The sequence below is a fragment of the Hyalella azteca genome, unplaced genomic scaffold, assembly GCF_000764305.2.
Source record: "Hyalella azteca isolate HAZT.00-mixed unplaced genomic scaffold, Hazt_2.0.2 contig15109, whole genome shotgun sequence".
Lineage (NCBI taxonomy): Eukaryota > Metazoa > Arthropoda > Malacostraca > Amphipoda > Hyalellidae > Hyalella > Hyalella azteca.
The window spans coordinates 72,777-92,321 of record NW_025944972.1 but is presented as its reverse complement, the minus strand read 5'-3'; the positions used below and the strand labels follow the sequence as shown (position 1 = coordinate 92,321).

Below are 19,545 nucleotides of genomic sequence, written 5' to 3'. Positions count from 1 at the left end.
CTCTTAAATACATTAGTATTATTTTAGTTAACTCCCGTGCATTGAAAGCAGGCACAAATGAATGAGGGACTTTGTTAACGTGTGCAACTTTTGATGAAAATATAGAAGTTTAACGCTGTGTAACGGTGAATATCACAGCTGTATATTGTGTATATTTGATGTATTAATGTTATTTATACGTTGCTCTATATATTTTGTGCTACAAGGTACGAATAAAGTTAATGTGCATTATTGAACGAATAGTACATATTTGAAACGAAGCACATTTCCGAGCGGCGAGAGTATCTTTCAGTTACATATTTAGTCATGAGTGACAAGTTCATTCGTCTATGTATAGTACGGCACATTTCTGTACAGCTAGTACATTTTTCTACGGCATGTAGATTCACTCAGCATTAGTCACATAAGTACGCCTAATATGCGGGTGTGCGTTACAGGCTCCTAGGGAATTACAAACGTTATACTGCGACGAAATAATGATGTTATACAGTGTAGAGTAACAAAAGCTGCAGTATAAATATGTAATAAAAATATGTACGACAGTAAAAATGTTCTCCTCCCAAGGCTGATTAAAGATGTTCTTCCGCGAAGTGAAACATAAATGTTCTACTGTATATCACAATGAAAAACTTTATACCGCGCGTCGTTGAAAATATTAGCTTCTGCGCAAGGTTTATCAAGTTTTAATAGACATCTGATAAATATATATTATCTACTACGTAAGATTACAAAAAATATCTACGACGTAGAGGAAATGAATATGCTCGTTTTCGTACGGTATGAATAGAGAATCTTCAGCTTCGAGTAAGTAAAGAGCTATTTTACAGCGTAGGGTATAATATTGTAATGTCTTTTAATATTAGTTCTTAAGGTGCCATCATAGCAAACATTGAAATAATATCGAATACGTGTGTTTTTTTAATGTCCTTCCAAGTACATATTTTTGTTCGAACGTATCACACCATCGCTTTGAAAACGTTCTGAACGTTTCTAAAATCTCTCAAGTATTCTGAGTATTATACCATAAAACAAAGATTTATCGATGGAAAATGAAAGAAGCCATTAAGTTATCATTTATTATAAACACGTTTACAGAACGTATTGAAAATCTTCATTAAATTTTAAGCGTTATTTTTTATCATATAACGAAAATTCCTTCCAGCCGCCAAATAATTTTCGTAGCGAGCTCCTAAGTATACACATACTTTTCAGTTAACTTGTGTTACAATAAAACACTTTTCAGCCACAGGCGTAACTTGCATGACAAAATCAAAAAATTCCACACATTTCAACAGAACAGAAATTCGTAACGCACCATTCACCGTTGTCAATTTTTTATCCCGATTCAGTATTTACTTGCTAAGATTATCTTAACTTCACGAATATGGCTTGGCGAGAATATGCTCCAGTCTCACAGCTAAGTAAGCATGTTTTTTTTTTCATTTCTCACTTTTAATTTCGAAATTACTTCCAGTTTTCTACGAGGCTAAAACTTCTTAGAGAATACTGCTTAGGTTCGCTGCTCAGTCGGCATTGAGGCTGCAGCCATGGGTGCAAGCTGAGTTGTCTGGCGGTTGGTCGCGCCTTCACTACCGGTGTAAAAACTTTCTCAAGAAAATCATAAGCCGGAGGTGAACACTCGATGTGTTTCTTGCATCTGGACCGCCATGCGCCATTTCTCTGTTCCATAAACTACTAACGTGGCGTCACTCCATGAGCGAAGGGGTAGTTAGCGTTCATTAAACAGAACCCTATCACTCCAACGGCCCAAACGTCGGCTGGGTAAGGATCGTAAGGGTTTCTAGAAGCCAGCATTTCAGGGGCCATCGTGTAACGCGTCCCAGGGCGCGAAAAAGAAGCTTGAATGTCGATGGAACTAAGCCCGAAGTCGGCAACCCTGACGCTCAGATGTGGATGTTCCTCATCTATTTTACCTGCCACAAGGATATTCTCTAGCTTGAGGTCTCGGTGAGCAATTCTTTTATCATGCATGTATTCTAATGCGCCCGAAATCTGGCGCACTATGCAACGTGCGTTGCTTATCGATAAACTTTTGTTCCATCCTGCAAAGATCTCAGTCAGATCCCCGTACCTGTAGTACTCCATAAGAAGCATGTACATTCTTCGTCTGTCCATGAACCGGGCGGCAAATACAGTTACGATGTGAGGATGTATAAGCAGACGCCCGCACAGCTTCTCAGTGTTGTAGAATTTTATGAACGCTTTAGGGTTATCCTGCTGCTACTCAGCGACTTTGCATGCCAAAATTTCGCTTTATTCTTTAGTGTTGCTTATGGCCTCGTAAACTCTGCTAAATCCTCCTTTGGCAATCAGCTTGCCCATATTCCAGCGTTATCCTTTATAAGAGATATATAGTTCGTCTGAGTCGCTATGGTCTTCCTACTCCTCGTCACTCATTTCCTCGTCACTCATCATTGCGTAGCCCACTCCAAGGAACTATAGGTCCCTTTCTTCACTGCTATCTGAAGGTCTCATATCTCGCGAAAAATCTCAGCATTTTCTTGGACTTCAGTCTAATTTTGCACTCCCATGCACTGCTGAAATTTGACCAACTGTTCGCATTGACTCAGAAATAAATGTGCAGTCGCGGTAACTATGTTACCTTGAGATAAAGTATGTTCTTTTTTATTGAAAGCCAAATGTGAGAAATTTCCCTGCCGCGTTCATGACGATGCTCATGTATCGTTGATACCCGACAATCTCATCCATCATTCATAAATTTGACATTTTATTCCCTTCAGATTAAGTGCGTTTCGACAATATTTTACCTACGACCAAATAAACTAATTAAACATATTCTTAGGCACGCATGCGGAAGATTTGAAAATTTCAAGAACCCTTTTCAATAGCGACTATGTTAGATGCACTGATTTAAATTCGATACTTCCTAATTTCGAATAACATTAATTAAAATCGCCAGTCGTTCTGTCTTTAAAAATATAAACATTCGTTCCAACTAAAATTTTTACCGTAGATTTTGAACTTGCAAATTACTTTGATTTGACCAATCGAGATTTCATTCCCGCTATGAGACGAAATAAAAAACATTATTTATAAAAGTTTTCTTTATATTTTATTGAGCCATTCAATTCACATTTCAAGCAATGAGAATCTCTAATTGTTTAAAAATGCAAAATCCGTTCTATTGGCTTTTATCGCTCTCTGAGTACTGCAGAGTCTCAATTCAGAAATTATATTGAAACATTTTTAATGATTTTGAACGTTGGATTAAGGTATCATTTGACTACTTTATTGACAAGACCAAAATCGCGAAGAATATTGAAAAAATTTCTATTAGAAGTTACAGGTAAATTTCAGAAAAATTTTGCGTAACCAAAGTAACGAAATATTTTACATTTTTAAATAATTAGCAAGGAACTAGCTGTTACGTCGCCCCATAGCTAATCGGGACCGATGCTGGTCTGTAATTATTATTAATTAATAATAATTACAGACTGTAATTAGGTGAAAATTATGAGCCACTTAATGAGTATTATTTAGGTTTACTGGCCAGTCAACTACTACCATAAATCCGCATCTACCAATACAAAAAATCTATCAAAAATAATACTAAGATTAAATTACATTTCAGTATGAAACATACACGTACATGTAAAAATTAAATTATAAAACAAAGCGCCATCTGTCATACTGGGATAATTCTAATAAATAAATATATCTTACCGAGGGCAGAAAGAAACAGTAAAACATAGTATGATTTTTTACCTACCAACTGAACATCATCGGTGCATTACCAGCGTCCGGCTGAACGCATTAAGTGGTCATATAATATATTATAATCAGTTGCACCGGTTGAAGGCATTAAGTAGTCATTTTATATATTAAAACCAGTTGCACTGAAACAAGAAAACGGCTGACGAAAATTACAGCGCAAAATATTTAAATCTAATTCTATTTCACGTAAAGCTAAAGTATCTATTTCCATCAGCTGAGTTAGTTCACTATCATATCACAAAATAACTTGCATAATAACGCTGTTACTCATCCATCAGCTGAGTTCGTTCACTATCATATCACAAAATGACTTTCATAATAACGCTGTTACTCATCCATCAGCTGAATTCGTTCACTATCTTATCACAAAGTGCAGCGGATGCATCACAACCCTCACATTTATTCCTCACATAGTGAGGCCAGGAAGGTCAATAAACATATATTTCTTTAAGCTGGTATCGAAGATGCGGAGGCACTCCGATCTTGAAGTCGTCAGCCTCCTTCTTCTGCGCCAGTGAGATCTTGCGCGAGACGGTACGCACGGCTGTTTTCATTTGTTTCCGTAGGTCGGGTGTCGGTGGTTGTTCTTCAGGCATATTCAGCCACTAGAATAAGAAAAAACAAAGTTAAAAAAAGAGTAAAATAGATTAAATGTAAGTAATCAATGTGTCATTATCAATGGGAAAGTTTTTCAGACCTTTAAGAAATCATTCGTGACTCTTTGTTTTTTGGTCTGTAAAATAAAAAATCACCGGTTGGATAATCCTACTTCAAGTTCAAGTATTGAAAGGTGAGAAGAAATGTTAACAACTACAACATCTTCCATGGCGATCGGTGTTTCGTAAATAAAAATTTGTAAAAATCTTAATTTTTGACACCATGATTAAATCGTTGATTAGCTTGAGCCAAATCGAAAGGTGTTTATTCAGATTTAGGGCCTCATTTTCTAAGTTATTTATTTCGATTTTCAGCATTGCCCCCCCCTCTAGTTCAATTGTTTTTAGCATTGCCAGAAAGCTGTGCAATTGTTTGATCGCAAAAGGCATTGTTAGGCTCATGCATGCCTGAGAAAAAATGCATGTAACTGCACGTGATTCAGGTCGAGGTAACATACTTCACAACAAGACGGGAAAACACACAAATCCATTGTTAGTAAAGAGCGCTTCATAAGAGAACAGTTCATCTTTTTTAGAAAAAATGTAATAATTTTTTAGTAGTTTTTTTTACTTATCAAGGACGGCGTTGTGATATGAAAATAATCTATTATTGTCCTCGTGAAATACTCGTAAATAGAAATAATACCATCCGAGAAGTCCTTTCGTGTCGTTTGCCTATTCATGAAAGAGATCACTTATGGTGAAAAATTTAATTTTCTGTTTTAAACTCGCATTTCAGAATCCTTCTGTGATGCTCATCACCACAGAGTAACTGAACCGAGGTTGTAACGTATGAAACAAGACAAATTTACGAAGCCTTATTGGTGTCATTTGCCCGAATTTTCAAATTACGGAAATTTGATACTCGATTCGCGAAAATTAAGGTAATATAAAAAATATAACAATCATTTCCATAATATCAAAAGGTACGACCACGGAAGTGCATACGACGTATTCATAACATTAATAGCCCCCATGATTAGGTTCAATTTAATCACCTTAATAATTAGGAATTGACTGCGAAGTTTTTTTTTTAACTCGTAGTATGAGAGACACACGGATTGCAAGAGCGCGCTGTCTGACGACCTCTGAATGTCGCAGGTCAAATACAGCAGGGCGAGTGTCGGGTACTTTCAAGCTCAGGAAGTGAAGGCCTCTAATCAGCATAAATTTCAAAATTGCTCTGTCTATATACACGGACTCCACATACATTCTATACAATTTGGAAAAAAATGAATGCTGGTGCTAATGAATACGAACATAAATTTTCAACGTGATCATTACGACATACACAGCAGTTTTAAAGAAAATGTCGGTGCCACAGCTGTTGTCATAAGCAAGCACTAACCAATTATTGCGTGAATGCAGAAATTAAAGTGAGTTTCATGATATACAAATTAAATGCAATCTAGTTACTGAATAGTCTCTCTAACTATTGCATTTGTTACTTTGGTCGGAAAATCGTGACGCTAATACGCGCTTTCTTATGTTAGGTGCAGGTCGTAGTTCAATTTAATTTTCCCATTTAAGTGATAATGATGCCGAATAAATTGTTATAATTCTATCATTTTCGCCAGCTGCTGTCAAACATGGTATGATTGAGACAATTCATTTAGGTGAACGATTACCCTTTAATTTTCTTTTTAACAATAACTCGTAAAAAAAGGGTGTAAAACCCTCTAATGTTGGCGTGAAATATAGTGTACAAAAAAATTAATTGTACGTAGAATTTAAAACTCATACCTAACACCGGTTTTCTTTTGTTAATTTTTAGTATTGAATTAAAAACCATTGTTATTTCTGCTTTCAGATCAAATAAAGGCACATCACATGAAGCCCTGGGAGGCTGGGTGCCCGAGAACTCAGCACGTCGTCCGTCCGCATCTACCTCATAAATAAACGCACGTCGTCTGCATCTACCTCATAAATAAACACACGTCGTCCGCATCTATACCTCATGCGCAGCGAAGTCTGCACATTCGCTGCTCCTGTTAACGTTAGTGACCGGTCGTCGGAACATGCCTGTTCTCTTTGCTCTATCGCTGAAGCTGTAGCTTCTTCTCAGTGAATGATGTTCGTTCGTTGGCTTTCCTGAAAAGGATGTTGTGCGTCTCAAGCTCGAATTACTTGTGATTGATGGCGCCCACTCAGCAGAATCTAACGGTGCTTCAAAACCATCTGTGCCTGAATTTTCCTCAGTTTCGGGCAACGTGTCAATTTGGGAAGTTCCGACCAATTTCGGGCAAAGCTTGCACGAGTAATCAATGGAACGCGATGACCTGAACGAAAGTTTTCGTGTTAGAGCATTTCGTCCTTTTGGGTAAGAGATTGTTTCGTTTGTGAAGGAAGTAAAACTTTGAGGCTTTTTTGGACTATTGTTCAGTATATAAGACCTTTTTCGCAATGGCTTTGCTGTCGAAGATCCATTGAAAGAATAGCGGCGACGAAGTTTAGTCGAAGCATTTTTGTATACAGTGTGAATTTGTGGAGTGTCCAGAAACGAAACGTGACGAGTTAACCCAGGTCTGGTTTTAGTTACGTTGCCCAACGCTTCGATTTGTGGTTCATTGCTAGAATGAATGGTCCTCATGGGCGAAGTTGTGTTGTTTTCACTTTCCATTGAGAAAGACTTATTGAAATAACTCGGATGTATACCGAAGATCTGAAAATCTTCCGTTGTTATCCCATTTTGCGTCAACGTCGCCATCTCCTTGCAGCTGAAGATGAGATTGGTTGTTAGCGCTGGGTAGTACTTTTGTGCGTCCTGAAAACCTGGAACACTCTTCGCAACTTCTATTATCGAAGCTGGAGAGTTTGGTTCAGCGGCGCATTTCTGCAGGTAAGCCTTCCGAAAACGTTTTGAAACTTTTCTCACATAATTTGGGTCGTTTATAGAAACGTAGCCTAATTTGGCCGTTTCTAGTATAACACTACCAGGGCCGGCATATTTTTCTGAAGAGGACGAATTTTCATGCTCTTGTTGCGCTAATTCAATTACATCGATTGATTTTAACGTAAGGACGAAGTCCATTCTTTCAATCGCGTTCTCAGTTTCATCGCTCATGTCGGGGGCTCCGGAGGCGGCATCCGATTTTTCGGATGTAAATTTGAGGTCGGATTCAGGGCAGTTCCGCCTTAATTTTGGAATGCAAGTGAAACACTTCTTTGAATCTTTAATCAAAGCGATGCCTTTATTTTTCTGCCTTATAAATATGGTACGGATAGAGCCGAACTTGCCAAATGAGGATTTTGGAAGAGGTCTCCTTAAGGAACTGAAAACTGAACCAAAAACTTCCATTATACCGGAAGTAAGGTCAGTTTTAATTTTCTTATTCCATTTAAATTGCCTATTAACAAATTTACCTGTAAGGAGAGAAAGTATCCGTAATTCATGTTTATGAAAGTAATTATAATTTCATTCATGAATTGTGTGCTTGGAGAATATATTCAAGTTAGGATCTTGCGTGAGTTTCATTTTGTGGATTCTACTTGGATGAACAAATTTACAATTGTTTGAAAATTGAATCCAGTTCTTACTGCTTGCTACGTAGTTCGAGAAAATAAAAATCCACGGAATAGAAGTTTGTTGGAAATACACCGTGAAACCGTAGAAGGAACAAAAGTTTCCAGTCAGTTTGAACGAGTATATAAAAAGCGAATATTTCTACAAAGCCATTCAGTCATCGATAAAAACTGCATTCCAGTTGGTTGTGGGATTTTCATCCTTGAATGGCGCCAAGTTAAATACTTTTGGATAGTCGGCATCAGTAACGGAAGGACCCATAAGCGATTTTTACCCTTTCTGCTGTTACCATTACCGTCATTTTAATTATGCCAGATAACTATTTTAGGAGTGGAATTATTTTGTTTATATCGAGTAAATTTATTTTCAAGCCAAAAAACCCTTTAATTTTTGAAATTAAATCAATGCGTGCGACGTCGTCGAACGCCCACGTCTACTATACTCGTCAACGGTCGACTTGACACTGACTCTCATTCCTAGTAACAAGCGGTTGGTGCATTTACTGGTGCGGCGAATACGTGTCGTTGTCTTGTGGGCTGGGTGGTGATGCATGGTCACGGTCTCAACGGAGGTTGCGTGTGTGTAGTATCAACATTTCGTGATTTTTGCTGAGAAATTACTGCAGGCAAAATATAATTGAATTCAATCCATTTATGGTTTGTAGATGCTGTTGCTTCAGTTGACTGGATAGCGAAAAAAAATCGAGGCAGTACCGGTATAGGTAATTATTGTTATGTGTCAGGATAACTAAGTGGAATTAGTGAGTAGTCTAATTGAACTCAAACAATATTCCAATGTTGATATAGATATTGCATTGCTTATTTCAGGAAGTTTACAAAAGATTATCTTCGTAAGTTGCGGCCTTACTCTACATCTCTGTGCGGTTTAAAGTAAAAATACTCTAAACAGCTCAGCTCCATGTTTATTCGTTAACTTTTAGCAGTAATAGTCAATTTACGTTTTGAAGTTATGAGAATGTAAATCACGTACATGTTAGTAGAAACTTGAATATTGCGTAGGAGAAGCATTCTGACACTTTTTTTAATTTTAAAATTAAACCTACAGTTGTTTCATTTTGATCGATTTTTAAGTCATTGCCAGTTCGCTCATTCGGAACCTCGTTACGCAATCTGTATTCCGCAGGTCCGAGCGACGTATTTTCCAACGCCTGCAGAGAGCCATTGTTTGCCTGGGCTGAGCTGAATTGGTCATTTCGAAGGCCTTTCGGAGGAGTGAGGCATATAATATGTAGCAATTTTTACAGTAGCTGGTGAAGTGATGCGAGTCAAAACTATCTAAACAAATTTCTATTCGCTGGTCGCCATGTAGTGGAAAGTGCATACATGCAGCGGTCATTGCAGAATATCGAGCAGTTTAAAAATATTTTATTGTGTGAGGAAAATAGATTTATACATGTTTAAATGTTTATATTGTCTACTTGTTTTGATAATTTATTTGTAAATTTACTCTTGCTGCCGCCATTCCTCTCCCAATTCTATGATTCCGTGTAAAGTATACGATAATATCTCCATCAAAGTTCTCTTTAATTGCGACTCAATTCAATTAAATCGAATTTGTGGTTTCATTTTGAACAGAAATAAGACTTTTCTGATCATGCATCTTATACTTGCAATTTTTCGATCCTCATTAGTTATTTTCACATGTTTTAACATTTATATTATTGCCTGTACTCATTCGAAAATTGACAAATGAAAAAGATTGCAAAATCACACCGCAACCACAATTCCGACGAAAATATCCAAAGTTATCAATTCAACTCGAAGAAAACATGGCGCATTCATTTTTAGGAATATGCTTCACTTATTCAAAATTCTATCATTTATGTAACATCCTCAGTTCATCGATTTATTTAATTATTGCTCGTCTAAACAAGTTTTGAAAGCCGCAAATCATCAGCTGATAATTTAACAAATGAAATTCATCCATCACAACCGTCACCACACGTCCATGTACAGTCCTTCCTCTTTTCCACTCCTCTACACCTTTCTTTCATTTGTGTAGCCTTGTCAGTTTTTCATCGAATCGTATATTGTTCTGAACAAGTTATGAACAAGTTCTAGAACAAGTTCGGAACAAGTTATTGTTCTAAACAAGTTTTGTTCTAACAGCTGATAATTTAACTAATAAAAATTGATCAAATTACAACCGTATCTCACCTCCATGTACGGATCTTTCTCTCTCTCGGGCTCCTGTTCTGTCGGAGCCGCCAATTCCATGTCCGGCTCGTCTGCCGCAGGCGAAAGTTTGCCGCGTCGCATGCGACTGCAAGGCGGAACATTAGATTATTTCAAAATTAAAAGAGAAAGCTGATATTAGCTTACAGTTATTGATATTGTGTATCACCATAATCGCAATCTATAATCTAATAAAGAAAATGCCAACTAAATTCGCCAAACTTTCATTGAAATCGTTTCGTGTACGAGCTCGAATATTCTGTCCATTATATCAATTATACTCAATATAAGTTTAAAAAATGTCATATTAATTCCCTGATGAATGAATTCTTTATCTTTCTTGGAGCAGTGTTCGCCTTTTTTAAAGTAACCTTATCCAAACTGAATTAAATTGATCTAAATAACGTTTGAAATTGTTAATTGTTGAGTTGTCATCTTCATTCACGGGTTTAATTGGAATTGGAAATTTAGCCTTTAATATTAATCGTACATATTTATTAGTACCAATTGTCGTTCGCATCAGCTTGAAGTTTTTAAGCATACGATGAATATGGTCGCTGAAAAGTTTTCAATTAAAATCTTGGTGCCAGTAGACTCAAAATTGCTGCCAGTAGACTCAAAATTGCTGCCAGTAGACTCACCTGTAGACGAAGGCGTGGTGCCAGTAGACTCACCTGTAGACGAAGGCGTGGTGCCAGTAGACTCACCTGTAGACGAAGGCATGGTGCCAGTAGACTCACCTGTAGACGAAGGCGATGCCGATGATGATGAGGATGACAGAGATGACCGCTAGCAAGACGCCAACCACGTTGAAGCCTTCGCCGGGCGCGGGATCTAGAAGACGCGAAATCGCACAATTAACAATTATATAATTAACTAAACAATAATCGATTATGAATGATTAATTAATACTAAGTATTAAACAATTAATATAGTTCATTCTGTTACATTATTTGATATTGTGGGAATTTTTTCAATACAATTCGTATTTTTAAAGTACAATTAGGTGGATGGCGCGCATTCAATATATATTCCCAATAATCCTTCATACAAAGCTCACTTTTATTAGATATTATTACATATAACGTAAAATCGGGTTCTCGATTCAGTCTTAAGAACTTATCGATGATATAAATAGGTCATCATGTCGCATAAGATTGCTTTGATTCTTTCAAGGGAGATTTAATTAGATTCTCCGTGGATTCGCTCCATGAATTTAAATCTTAGAAAAGTATTTATTAATTCACATATACTCGCATAATGCAATCAAAACAAAGTAATTGATTCTATAAATTTATATTATTGATGTATATTCTTGGTTAAAATTATTTTATTATTAATTATTATCTTGTGAATATTTACATTCAATTATTATTGAATTTAATTATTGATTAATAATTTCTAAAGTACCCAAGTATTATCTTCCTGTTTTATGTCTACAAATTTTTATCCGTATGACTTTATAAATTTGTTATTTTATCTCAAAACTATTATTTCCCGGCAAAGTCAGTGAGAAGAAGCGTCAAACTTTTGCTTGCAGCGTAACATTCACTTTCCTATATTAACCCCTCCTTGCTGCGTAGCATTCAAGCTTCATTTAATTGATGTTCTCATGAATGTTTTGCAATGGTTTAATGAGGTTTAGTATACGTGACTATAGTCCTGCTTCGCAATATTCGTCGGAAATTTTAGTGATGTGCGGACGCTTATCACTTTGAAAAATTTTTTAGTAGTTGGGCCTTGTTCCCTCAATTTCTCCTGAATAAATATCCATAGATGCATAATTTTGTATTTTGGTTGAACCCATTCCGTCCATATTTGTCCAAGCTCTTCTAGTAATGACAGTGTGCCAAACAAGATTTGAACTCTACAGTAGTCAATATACGCCTTCGTTCTTGTGCGTAAATGTTTGCCTAAAGAAAGCTAGTCTGCGCCAAGCCTCCGCTCTAGCATAAACAAGATCAAAATGGACAAGTGTCCTCTGATTTAAAGGTTAGCGACGCGAAAATAGCATTCGGCCTCGCAATGCAACGCATATTTTATCTCAGGTCGCGCAATGCACTCGGTAGTGCAGGTGCTATATAGTCGAGTGCAGTGCGTTGCAAAGTTGGTCGCCATCTTCGTTGGAATTTATTATTATAAATGGACAATATTATTGTGAACAGACAATATTATTACTTTATATACACTATTTATTATGTTAAAGCATCAACATCTTACGATGTACAATAATTGGAACATGCACTTACTGAATTTATCTAAAAGAAAAAAAAAACGCCCATCGTCTGTATTTTCTATATATATTAGTTGATATTCTTCTAATTGGTCATTCAGTGAGCAGTCGTAGACAAACGATTTATGGTTTAATTATAACAGGGATTTAGTATGGAAAGAGCCTCCGCCAACGACAACATACATGTTTATTTACAAAAGAAGTCGGAGCTCAGGGCCAGAATCGGAAACGCATTCAAGTTCCTTGGTTTTGCGGTCATGGTTCCGAAAGCCGCGCCCAGAGCAAAAGGGCAGCGAGTGATGACAAACACAACTTATTATATGTACGTTAGAAATTTTTCGCGCGGTCAATGATTTAATTCATCATTATTAACATATTATAGCTGCTAGTTGCTGCTACACGATCACAGATTAATGCCCGGACCATAATGCACGGTCGATACGGGAGGTCCTCGATGATAAACGCTTACGATGTTCCTGACGTGAGCTAATTTCTCAGGATTAGAATTTTTCTTGTACATGTTTCCTAGGAATACGACGATGGAAAATCTACGGCAAAACTAATTGTGAATGGCAGCCACTGATTTTCCTTTCTCTGACTACGCAAGGACATGAAAATTACTTCGAAATATATGTTTTTTCTTGGGTTTATTCTGAAGATTTTCTCTCTTGTACTGGAAGAACTTTGCTCATGGCAACGTAATTTATTTCTCATTCATTTTCTAAACTTGCTATAGGAAGTCAAATAAAATTGAATAACAAATTAAAATCTGTTTGTTAAATAATTATTCGAGATACTAGTTGCAATTTTCACTAATTGAAGTGTTTTTATCGAAGAGTAGAGAATGCAGTAATGCAAAATTGCGTGCCAATTAAATGATAAGCTCTTACAAAAATACATCTGGTAAAGTTATGTTCATCTTGTGTTTAGAAAATAGTTTATTTTCAAATATCATGTTCTTCTCGGGTCCTAGATTGTAAATTCGAACTTTTCATCATTTTACGCAGTTCAATTCTTGTTATTCTTCCGTGCTGCAATTAAATAAGATTTATGTTTGTTTGCCTATTCGATAATTGACAAGTTACTTGAAGTTTTCTTGCATAAATTAGTAATTCACTCGGACTCGATAACAACGTTTTAAATGTTAAATTTTTGTTTAATAGGCTTATTATGGAACGAAATAGCAACAATAAATTAGCTTACCAAAAATTGGGAATATCTTAAGATTTTTTCCAACTTCTCGTTGATTCTGTTCTTAACTCATTGCGTTCAAGGTCATTTGGTGACCTTATGCAAGGTCAACTCGTAACGTGGTCGAATATCTCAACGCTGCCAATTGAGCGTAACGTCGCTACGTTAATTAACACGGCATGCTACAAGCTCGTTATGTTCATGTGAAGTTCATTATGTTGATGCTGGTGTTCATTATGTTCATCTTGAAGCTTATACTGTTCAAGTTGAATGCGTTAATCACTTGAGTTGAGCACACTTATGCTTTAAGTTTGAATTCATTTTTCACAGAAGGACTATGCAATTTTTAGTACTATATTTGGTTATTTTGGATAGAATTAAAAATAAATCAAAGAACGCATCACAACACGTGTAGGTAATTCTGGGTGTACTTGAGCTGGTGTTATTGCATCATATCATCTGTAATTTTATTATCTTAATATAATTAAAATATTAATAACATATATAAGTAGATAAACATGTAGTGACAGTAACTATCCTAGTTTTATAGGTAATGTAGTAATGAAAACACTCAACATTACTTCGACTTTCCCCAGCCACACGCGACACCTTGACTCTGTTTAAGAGCTATGGTCAAATTGCACCAAAATATCCTCATCCGTCAATTGCATGGACTAGTTTTTTAGCATAGCAAGCGACTTCCAATTATTGGCAATCGACTGCCAAATTATCTGCTAAAACGTGGGTCGTGTGAGCGCGACGAACTGAATCCAAATGTTGTTTTTTTGACATTATAAAAAGATGGTCAGTCTTTGGGCGAACAAAAATATGAGGTTTTGAAGTGTGTCAATTTGCACTAAGATATCTATGATTTATTTAATCTAAGACATTTTATTGAAAGTTTATTTTGGAAGAGTTCGTTTGTCTGCAGGCCGCTATTAAATGAATTTCTCGTATGGAGATTTTGCATGGATCTGGATGTGCTGTGCACATATTTATTTTACATGGATTTGGATTTTCTATGTATGTATTTAATTTACATGGATCTGGATTTTTTGTTCTTAAATCTCAAGGAAATCATCTGTGCCAAGAAGTTTCAAGTCAAGCTTCTAGTCTCGCGTCTATTATAGAAAGTTTGTTTACGTGTTTGAAGCCTTGCACTAAAAATAAATATCGCTCTTCAAATGCGTTTCCGCATTACCTTGCGTGTCGGGATTTTACTTAGATCTGCGATTTTATTTTAGTGGTGGAATTACGAGACATCGCAAAAACAGGAAGTGCAGTAAAAAATTGAATTAGGACTCCAAAATTGTAATTAGATGGAGTTTCTTTGTTCAATGAGAGTTATCACCTATAATTCGTTATTTTGAATGAGCTGTGGTAAAAATTCATCTTCATAGCTGGGAAAACTATTTGACTGACTAGCCAATATTAAAAACTGACCATGTTTACTAGCTGGTTTAAGAAAAAATAATCAGGATATTTGGTGGGTAAGAAATGCAAGCGTTTCCAGTAGGAATTTGCGTATGCAGCGATTTCGGTGAGTGATATTTTAATTTTTAAATTTACGCATAACTTAACGCATTTTTTAGTTGAATGATTGAGAATTTAATGAAAACATATAAACCAAATCCTCTTCCGGTGCTTAAGATTTGAGGATTCCGGAATTCGCGGAGAGTTTCAAACGAAAACTTTATCTTCACAACGCTTATAATTGATCTCTGCTTGGAAATGTTAACATAAATATTGTTTGCTTTACTGCACCTTTTATTAATAAATTTAGGTCATAGTCGCTATCGTACTAATATAGTCGTTATTGATTATTCTTTAATTAAGGCAAATTTGAACGAAGATGGTCTCGGAAACGTTTAAAAAAATAGCGAGTTTTCGGCATTAGTCGGCCATTAAATTCTTCGTTAACCTGTCATTAGAACTAGAGTAATCATTTGAACCTGATACTAAAATAAATCATAACCTGCCGATATTACTTAAACCATAAGGTGTCTTTAAGTCATTGATTTTTTGGGTAAAAATTCGGAAAATAAATTGATCGCATTTTGACCCTTGTAAGCTCGTACCGCGTACCAAGCTGACTCCATTTTCGGTGAAAATATTTGAAAATACTATGCAACTTACTAGCGTCATGTAAAACTTGACAAAACGTACGCTGTTGTACGAAATATTGCTAGACAAGAATACGAGCTTATGTTGTAGATGCGCTTGTGACACCAAACAAAAAAGTTTGAATTGTGCTGGGAATTCGATGAGTGATCAAATTTGCATTGTACCATTTGCCGTTCGAGATTTTCAAGCAAGATTATAGTTCATTCTAATAAAGTATTTCATTATTCCATACCCTTGTTAATCGCTCATTTTTAAAAGCCTGGCACAACCTTAATATATTACCTTTATGAATAATGCCTAAATAGTAAATTTGTAGAATCTTGAGAAATCATGAATCAAATACATTAGACTGATTGAAGAATCAAATACATTCAACGCGGTGTAAAAAATTTCAAAATTTTCAATTCACGTTTGCTCGCCATTAGGTCTAAAAAGTACATAAAATACTTAAAGTTGTATTTTGTATGCGCAGAACAGCACTCCGTGCACCGCAAGAATGCTGTATAGCAGAGCAGGACCAGCACTCAGTGTAAAGCAGCTGTTCTGTATAGCGAGCAGAGCACTTTCAGTGTACCGGAACACTTCTGTGCGCTGGGATAGAACAATTTTCTGTGCTCCACTGTATAGTTCTTATGAGCGAGGAAGAGCATTATTAAAGGTACCGCAAAAATTCTGCATTGCAACGAAGAGCGGCTATGCAGTTGCGGCTTCCAGATCAGCTTGGTAAAGCGGATTGAACTGCAAATTTGAACCGGTGAAAGCTCGAATAGACTTGGTTTCATACAGAAAAAACTGCGGCGGCTGCCCTAGGTTATGTGAACTCGTTCGTACCCAATTATCGTTTGAGGCCGACTCACATCAGTGACTATTTTTTTAATCACTTTAGTAGCAGCTTATAGGTGGAGACTATGCCTTGTTTGATCAGCATTCAACAGTTCAGGAAGTGGAGCGGCAGTGCCTATTTTGATCAGTATATACAGTATATATAATAGTTCAGGTAGTGGCAGTGCTTTAATGACCAGCAGTGGGTGGTGTTAGACAGTTAACCGATATTTCCAACGCGCCTCTTCCCGATATCCCGGAAAATTCACCGTTTCCTTAGATGAGTTTTCGGATGATTCGCTCCGTTTCCTGAAAGCTTTGCGCAACAATTATGGCCGCGTAGCCCGTACGTCTAACGTTAGATTTGAATGCTAACAAATAAGGTCATCCAATGACGTATTGACAACAATTATACAGTTCGTTTGTAGTAGAATTTTCAAGACGTAGACCATGTCATACATTCAAATTTGCAGCGAATCCTTAATTCTTTCCAATAGTATTTTGTCACACGACTTAAGTGTCAAAATTTTAAAAATGCGGGTTTTGACCTTGGCTGGAATAGGTGATTCAAACTAACTAACAGTGGAATTAAAATCGCGTACTCGTTCAAATTTATTTGATGGATATCATGGATGAGCCAGAACTGAATAGCAATTTCGGAGGGGCTTGGAGGCGTTAGTTAGCGGCTGCTATTTAATTAAGTCACTGCCTTGTTGTTTCTGAATTCGTTTGTTTTCAGTAATTCTGGCTGAAGGTATTTAAACTTTTATTCCGGAATCTTTTACGCATGTTTATTCCGCAGAGGGCGTAATGTGAAGATGGCGTGCGTAATATAATCGATTTACAGATTTACACGTTCCTCATTTGCGCTAGTTTTTTATGGTGGGAAAGGAGAATCTGTTTCAAGCTTTTACCAGCGACGGGATCAAGCCGTCTATGCCGCAAAAAGCCGTCTGCGGTTTCCTTCGTTGATCACTGCAGCGATTGCAAAGGTCACCTTGCTTGCCTGCTTTGTCTCTTCTACTTGAAACAATGCTTTAATATTTATGTTTTTGTATGGCACGTGTATCGCTTACAATGCATTTAGTTAAGTAGTTTAACATAAGCGACAAGTAGCACGTATAACGGGCGGTGCTTCGCTAGTCAACAATCCAGGCAGATTTGTTGTATAGAAAATAGACCAACTTGAGCAGTAAAGAGGATTAAGAAATAAGATCCTGGTAAGAATTACATTATAATAATCAAGATCCTAGTAAAAATGTCGTAATGTCAAATGGTAGGCAAGGATTTAACCGTTAATGGTTAAAGCCTTCATATATCATAAGGAGTAGAATGGAGGTACAATTTCTTATTATAGTTAATATCTCGACATGGAAGATGATGTGTATACCGGCTTGAACGGGAAATGCATATTCAAAATATCATTCTTCAAAGGAACTCGGCTAAATTAACTTTCTCAAATACATACAAGACTAACACGTCTATTCTGAACGTATAATTTTGTACTTATTTATTTTGATAATCAGGTGCGGCCTCAATTTTTTATAGTTCTGGCATTATATCTAATTATTCTCACCACTTCTCGTCGCACCCACCAGGAATATTGACCATTATATTTACTTCATTGAGTCAAACCGTATACAAATTCCTACATATTTTATATGCCAATATACCTGAATTATTAGAGGAGACGTCATCATCTCCAGGGTTAGCAGGAGCGGCTTGCTCAGTCTGTACTCTAAGTCTGTAGTTAGACGCGCTCGAGGAGTGAAGAACTTGCCCTAGGATGTTGTTGCCAAGAAGTATCGGCATTTTAGATCACTATGACACTGCACTTTCTTTACAACCTTTCTTCATAGTACCTCGTCACACCATCTAGCTCTTAAGTTAACGATCTCTTAATGAATCACTTAATTTCATTTGATGTTTACTCTCGTCAGGACATGGTTATACACACATTAATATGTTTCAGTATGTTTTTCAGTCACCAAGTGACAGAAGAAGTTGAACTTCTCGATACATATGATAGACAGAACAAATTAATTAAATACACGGTTCAGCAGTGCATGGCCATTCAGCATTAGAACATGTTGTTCATTCTTCTCACTGTTGCTTAAAATCTTTGGAATTTGTATAAGAAGAATTATTTTATTTTTCTCAGAAGCTTTTATTCACACAAAGTTTCTTTTTCTTCATAAATATGAATGCATTCAAATTTCTCCGTTGTGGAGATTTTTCTTTTTCTTGCATAAAGATCTGCAAGTAGCGTCTCTAAAGACCACATTATGCTAGAAGTGGCTCAGAAACAATATCTGAAAAGAAAAAATTGAGTTTTTTTTTTTCATTCCGAAACTATGATCACTAAATTTTCATTATTATTATGCAATGAAACTCATCTTTTATGTTTGTTTCTTCAATATTCAAAAAATAACTGAACTTTCTTTGCATCTACCTCTGCAGGGTCAAACTTATTCTATTGTTTGTGCAAAAAATAAATAAATGGGTGCCAAAAAATTGCGAATTTTTTTCAACACATTCAATTTACAGTTCAATACGTTCAATATTGAGAATTCAATACATCTCAGTATAATAACTGGACTAGGCTAGCATGAGACTATTTCTATCGTTGCTCTAAGTGTAATGAAATATGTTCTCACGATAACCGCGTCTCGTAAGAGAGATTTGATCCTTTCAAACGTTTTACAATACATTCCATGCCGCTAATGTTGTTCTGGGACGAATTCTGTGTATTCGAAAGTGAATAAAACGTCACTTGGCCACGAACCTATATAGTCTATAGAGGAAGTAATTGCAGAGTGCGTATGAACTATGATCAAAACTGTTGGTGGAATTTAAATGTATTCATAATTTGGATAATAAAAAATCGATTTACGGGTGGCTGGCTAAAATACATCAGTGGGCCAATTTAAGTCGGCTACCTATCGCGATCAAACTTTCACGTTATTTATAGAAGCTTGACCCGGAGCTGCCCGATCGCCGATTGTGTGTGATGCATGTTCATTGAATTGTGGTGAAGGCTGCCAG

The 19,545-nt window shown here is 36.4% G+C and overlaps 1 protein-coding gene and 1 long non-coding RNA gene across 6 annotated transcripts in view; one reads left to right on the top strand and one right to left on the bottom strand.

Annotated features, from left to right (window-relative positions):
* Positions 1–3,968: 3,968 nt before the first annotated feature.
* The window catches only part of LOC108682648, a 34,125-nt gene continuing 18,548 nt past the window's right edge, over positions 3,969–19,545 (bottom strand). For 2 of the 4 annotated variants that reach the window (XM_047884289.1, XM_018171853.2), the window contains exons 3-5: positions 10,871–10,964; positions 10,113–10,218; positions 3,969–4,361 (exon numbers count right to left, since the gene is read on the bottom strand). In XM_047884289.1, the coding sequence (XP_047740245.1) occupies positions 4,185–4,361; positions 10,113–10,218; positions 10,871–10,964 (377 nt within the window). In that variant the 3' untranslated portion in view covers positions 3,969–4,184. Of the gene's footprint in view, positions 4,362–6,366; positions 7,743–10,112; positions 10,219–10,870; positions 10,965–18,173; positions 18,684–19,545 lie in introns of those variants that run through there. The other 2 variants (XM_018171854.2, XM_018171852.1) reach the window with 2 other exon arrangements.
* Positions 6,347–19,545, top strand: part of LOC125179111 — a 32,149-nt gene continuing 18,950 nt past the window's right edge. For both annotated transcript variants that reach the window (XR_007157147.1, XR_007157148.1), the window contains exon 1: positions 6,347–7,251. This is a non-coding gene — a long non-coding RNA (uncharacterized LOC125179111). The remainder of the gene's footprint in view (positions 7,252–19,545) is intronic.